Consider the following 6,011-nt stretch of genomic DNA (forward strand, 5'->3'; position numbering starts at 1 on the left):
CCTCCTCCAGCCCCCTCCCCACCTCCATCTCCTCCATCCAGCCCATCAGGTGCTCCAGGTCGCGCAGGAGCCGCTGCAGCTCCAGGTGCGCCCGGAGCCGCTCTCGCCGCGCCGCCACCTGCGCCCGCAGCGCCTCCCAAAGCGACACCACGTGGTCGCGCCGTGTCGCGATGCCGCCCATGTCGTGATAGCGCTCGGCCTCCAGCTCGGCGGCCACGGCGGTGACGGCGCGCACGCGGCTGCCGTAGGCGGCGATGTCGCTCTCGATGGCCTCGTGCTTGCGCAGCGCGGCCTCGACCCCCCCCAGGGACCCCCCGAAATTGTCCTGGGAGGGGGGAAAGAGGGGTGAGGGAGGGGACACTGCCGGGACCCCCCCCCGAAATTGTTTTGGGGAGGGAAAGGGGGGTGAGGGAGGGGACACTCCCGGGACCCCCCCGGAATTGTTCTGGGATGGGAGAGGGGGGAGAAAAGGTTAAAATTGGGGGGAAACGCCAGGGACATCCCCAGAATTGTCCTGGGTAGGGGGAAAGGGGGAGGTGAGGGAGGGGGCACTCCCGGGACCCCCCCAAAATCATCCTGGGGTGGGAGAGGGGGCAGAAATGGTAAAAGGTGGGGGTGACACTCCAGGGACATCCCCAGAATTGTCCTGGGGGGAAAAAGGGGGCTGAGAGGTGACAAAGGGGGGGAGGGGGACACATCCTGAAATTGTCCTGGTGGGGACAAGGGGGAGTCCCCTGGGGTGGGGGCGGTTTCAGGGTCACCTGAGCCACCAGGTTGTCCCTGACTGGGGGTGGGTTGGGGGTCCCGGTGTCACCTGTGCCACCAGGTTCTTATTTTTCCTCACTGGGGTTTGTTTGGGGGATCTCGGGGGTCCCTGGGTGGGGGTCCCAGTGTCACCTGTGCCACCAGGCGCTGGTTGTCCCCCAGCCAGGTCTCCCTGAGGGCGGCCTTGCGGTGGAACCTCGCTGCCAGCTGCTCCAGGTGCTGCTGCCGGAGCAGCTCCGAGCGCAGCGCCAGCTCCCGGCCGTGCCCCGCCTTCTCCAGCCGCTCCCAGGCCTGCGGGGACAGCGCCGTCACCGCGGCACCCGGGGCACCTGGCACCCGGGGCACCGGGGCACCTGGCATCTGTGTCACCTGGGCACCTGGCATCTGTGTCACCAGGGCACCTGGGGCACCTGTGTCACCTGGGGCACCTGTCAACTGTGTCACCTGGGGCACCTGTCAACTGTGTCACCTTCACACCTGGGGTACCTGCACACCTGGCACTCTTGGCACTTGTGTTACTGTGTCCCCCCCATGTCCCATGTCCCCCTTGTCACCCTGTTGATGTTGATGCTGTGGAACCCCTCATGTCCCCAATGTCCCTGTCACCCCCAATGTCCCCAAAGTCCCCGTGGCTGTCACCCTGCTGATGTCCCCAATGTCCCCGTGTCGCCATGGCTGTCACCCTGCTGATGTCCCCAATGTCCCCGGGGCACCTGGCACCTGTGTCACCTGGGACCTGCGGCACCTGGGGCACCTGTCATCTGTGTCACCTGTGTCACCTGGGGCAGCTGCACACCTGGGCTACCTGGCACCTGGGGCACCTGCACAGCTGCCACCTGGCATCTGTGTCATCTGTGTCACCTGGCACACCTGCCACCTGTCAACTGTGTCACCGGGACACCTGGCACACTTGGCACTTGTGTTACTGTGTCCTCTCCCATGTCCCCAGTGTCCCCGTGTCCCCGTGGCTGTCACCCTGCTGATGTCCCCAATGTCCCCGTGTCGCCATGGCTGTCACCCTGCTGATGTCCCCAGTGTCCCCAGTGTCCCCGTGTCCCCGTGGCTGTCACCCTGTTGATGTCAGCGCTGTGGGTCCCCTCCCTGGGCACGAACTGCCGCTGGTTGTTGGCGCGGAGGCGGCTCCGGAGCGAGAACAGCAGCACCTCCAGGGAGCCCTTGTCCTCGAACCTGGGGGGACCCAAAATACAGCAGGGGAACCCCAAAATACAGCAGGGGAACCCCAAATTCACTGAGAGAGCCCAAAAATGCACCAGGGGAACCCAAAATATACTGGGGGACCCCAAAAATACACCGGAGGAAAGCCCAAAATGCACCAGGCAACCCCAAAATACACTGAGGGAAGCTAAAAAACACCAGGGGGACCCAAAAATTCACCGGGGGAACCCCAAATTCACTGAGAGAACCCCAAAATACAGCGGGGGGACCCTAAAACCTACCCTGAGCCCCAGGGATGCCCCAAAACCTCTCAGAGAGAACCTGAAACCCCCTGGGGGGACCCCAAACCCCAGTAGGGAGACCCCAGACCCCTCTGGGCAGCTCCCAAACCCCATTGGGGAGCCCCCAGACCCCATTGGGCAGCCCCCAGAGCCCGTTAGGGAGCCCCCAGAGCCCGGCCTGGTGGGGGTCTCACCGGGGGGGTTTCTCGGTGGTGCGGTAGGCGCTGAAGGCCTGGAGCTGCCCCTGCAGGCCGGGGATGCCGCGGGGCAGGCGCCGGTCGGTGAGGAGCAGCAGCGAGCGCTGGATCCAGCCCAGCAGCTCGGCCGCCTGCGCCTCGTAGCGGCCGGCCAGGCCCTCGGCCTCGCGCGCCGCCTCCAGCACCTGCGGGGGACGGGGAACGGCTGCCTGTCCGTCTGTCTGTCCTCACACACATCCAACATTCATCTATTATCTACCTATCCATCCATCATCCATCCATCCATCCATCCATCCATCCATCCATCCATCCATCATCCATCCATCCATCCATCATCCATCCATCATCCATCCATCCATCCATCTGTCCGTCTGTCCGTCTGTCCATCCCCATGCCCCTCTGTCCATTTATCCCCCTGCCCATCCATCCCCCTCCCTCTCCATCCCTTTCTCATCAATCCATCCCTCTGTCCATCCCCCACCCGTCCCTCTGTCCATTCCCCATCTGTCCCTCCCTCCTCCCCAGCCCATTCCCGGGGATTCTGTCCAGTCCTCACCCCCCCGACACCATCTGCCCATCGTCTGTCTGTCCATCTGTCCATCGTCCGTCCGGCCATCCACCGTCTGTCTGTCCATCTGTCCATCTGTCCACCTTTTCCTCCTCCCCCCGTTCCCTTTCCATCCACCTGTGCGTCCATCCCTGCGTCCATCCCTGTGTCCCCCCATCCTGGGTCCACCCCATGTCCATCTGTCCACCCCGTGTCCGTCTGTCCACCCCGTGTCCCCCCCGGACCTTCCCGTCCATCTATCCGTCCGTCCATCCCTCTCTCCATGCCCTCCATCCTCCTCTCCATCCCCCACCCGTCCCTCTCTCCATCCCCCATCTGTCTCTTCCTCCCCCCTCGCCCATTCCCGTGGATTCTGTCCCCACCCCCCCCAACACCATCTGCCCATCGTCTGTCTGTCCATCTGTCCATCGTCCGTCCGGCCATCCACCGTCTGTCTGTCCATCCCAAACCCCCCCCAGAACCCCCCAGGACCCCCCAGGAGCCCTCACCCCGCGGTTTTCATCTGGCACCAGGCCAGCAGCGCGTCCTTGGCCGATTTCCGCTCCCGCGTGTCCCCGGTCTCCACGCTGATGTCCTGGATCTGGGGGGGGGCCAAAAATGGGGGCAGAGACCCCCAAATTGGGGTCAAGGACCCCCCCAAAGTGGGTCTGGAACCCTCAAAATGGGTGCAAAATCTCGTTTTGGGGGTCAGGACCCCCAAAAGTTGGTGTAGGATGACCCCAGAAGGAGCCTGGGGAAGGTCTGGGGATTTCTGTGACCAAACTGAGACCCCCGGGTGGGCTTGGGACCCCCCAAAATGACCCCAAACACCCCAGAGCAGCTCTAGGACCCCCCTAAATGACCCCAAACACCCCCAGAATGGGTTCAGGACCCCCTGAAATGACCTCAAACCCCCCAGGGCAGCTCCGGGACCCCCCTAACTGACCCCAGGGTGGGTTTGGGACCCCCAAAATGACCCCAAACCCTCCAGGGCAGGTTCAGGACCCCCCCAAATGACCCCAAACCCCTCAGAACAGCTCCAGAACCCCCAGAAATTACTCCACAGCCCCCAGGATGGGTTTGGGACCCCCCTAAATGACCCCAAACCCCCCAGGGCAGCTCCAGGACCCCCCTAACTGACCCCAGGGTGGGTTTGGGACCCCCAGAAATGACCCCAAACACCCCCAGAATGGGTTCAGGACCCCCTGAAATGACCTCAAACCCCCCAGGGCAGCTCCGGGACCCCCCTAACTGACCCCAGGGTGGGTTTGGGACCCCCAGAAATTACCCCAAACCCCCTGGCGCCACTCCAGGACCCCCAGAAATGACCCCAAACACCCCCAGAATGGGTCCAGGACCCCCCGAAATGACCCCAAACCCCCCGGGGCCGCTCCAGGACGGGCACATCCCCCGCGGGGCGGGTCCGGGCCGCGCCCCCCGCCCCATTTCCCGCTGCCCGGGGGGTGCCGGGGGGGTCACCTGGAAGCGCAGGATGATGGTCCAGACCAGGCCGAGGGTCAGCCGGGGGTTGCCGTCCACGATGTCGTGCGAGCCCACGTTCTCCAGGTGCACGCGCTGCTCCCGCAGGAAGCGCAGCGCCTTCTCCACGTTCTCCAGGCAGTGGATCCGCATCCGGCCCCGCGTGGGGCGCGGCTGGGCGGGGGGCTCCGTCAGAGACCCCCCCGGGGCGGGGGGCACAGTCAGAGACCCCCCCCGGGGCAGGGGAGGACCATCAGAGACCCCCCCAGGGAAGGGGGGCATTGTCAGAGATGCCCCCCGGGACAGGGGGGCACCATCTGGGAATCCCCCCGGGGCAGGGGGGGATCATCAGAGACCCCCCCGGACAGGGGGGCATCGTTAGAGACCCCCTCAGGGCGGGGGGGCACCATCAGAGACCCCCCCCCCAGGGTAGGGGGTTATCGTTAGAGACCCCCCCCGGGGCAGGGGGGCATTGTCAGGGAACCCCCCAGGGCAGGGGGCTCCGTCAGAGACCCCCCCCCAGTGTAGGGGGGGCACTTTCAGGGATTTCCCCATTTTGGGGAGGGTCCCCACTGGCTGTTTCCTGTTTTTTGGGGGGTTCCTCTTTTGAGGGGGGTGTCCCCGATTTGGGGAGGGGTCGCACTCACCAGGGTCCCCCCCGAGAGCCCCTCGAGCAGCCGCAGCAGGAGCCGCCCGTCCCGCAGGTCGCTGTAAGGCCCCCGCGGGGCGGGTCCGGGCCGCGCCCCCCGCCCCATTTCCCGCTGCCCGGGGGGTGCCGGGGGGGTCACCTGGAAGCGCAGGATGATGGTCCAGACCAGGCCGAGGGTCAGCCGGGGGTTGCCGTCCACGATGTCGTGCGAGCCCACGTTCTCCAGGTGCACGCGCTGCTCCCGCAGGAAGCGCAGCGCCTTCTCCACGTTCTCCAGGCAGTGGATCCGCATCCGGCCCCGCGTGGGGCGCCGCTGGGCGGGGGGCTCCGTCAGAGACCCCCCCGGGGCGGGGGGCACAGTCAGAGACCCCCCCGGGGCAGGGGGGCATTGTCAGGGAACCCCCCAGGGCAGGGGGCTCCGTCAGAGACCCCCCCCGGGGCGGGGGCTCCGTCAGAGACCCCCCCGGGACAGGGGGGCATCGTCAGGGAATCCCCCGGGGCGGGGGGCACAGTTAGAGACCCCCCCCAGGGCAGGGGGTTATCGTTAGAGACCCCCCCAAGGGCAGGGGGCATTGTCAGGGAACGCCCCCGGGGCAGGGGGGCACAGTCAGAGACCCCCCCCAGGGTAGGGGGGGCACTTTCAGGGATTTCCCCATTTTGGGGAGGGTCCCCACTGGCTGTTTCCTGTTTTTTGGGGGGGTTCCCCCTTGAGGGGGGTGTCCCCGATTTGGGGAGGGGTCTCACTCACCAGGGTCTCCCCCGAGAGCCCCTCGAGCAGCCGGGGGTCCCTTTTTGGGGGTCTCTACAGGGATTTCCCCATTTTGGGGAGGGTCCCCATTGAGGGGTTCCTGGTTTTTGGGGGGTTTCTGTTTTTTGGGTGGGTTCCCCTTTGAGGGGGGTGTCCCCGATTTGGGGAG

General features: G+C 65.9%; 1 protein-coding gene across 1 annotated transcript in view; it reads right to left on the reverse strand.

The window, feature by feature from the left end:
* Positions 1-5,200, reverse strand: part of LOC120504956 (spectrin beta chain, non-erythrocytic 2-like) — a gene marked incomplete at its 3' end in the record, with an annotated part of 20,875 nt that extends 15,675 nt beyond the window's left edge. Inside the window, 7 exon segments of the mRNA XM_039714942.1 lie at positions 23-325; positions 898-1,056; positions 1,836-1,953; positions 2,417-2,604; positions 3,481-3,567; positions 4,446-4,619; positions 5,093-5,200. Coding sequence (XP_039570876.1) covers positions 23-325; positions 898-1,056; positions 1,836-1,953; positions 2,417-2,604; positions 3,481-3,567; positions 4,446-4,619; positions 5,093-5,200 — 1,137 coding nt within the window.
* Positions 5,201-6,011: the final 811 nt, after the last annotated feature.

Source organism: Passer montanus, unplaced genomic scaffold (genome assembly GCF_014805655.1).
Source record: "Passer montanus isolate IOZ18808 unplaced genomic scaffold, ASM1480565v1 scaffold316, whole genome shotgun sequence".
In the NCBI taxonomy this organism is placed as follows: Eukaryota; Metazoa; Chordata; class Aves; order Passeriformes; family Passeridae; genus Passer; species Passer montanus.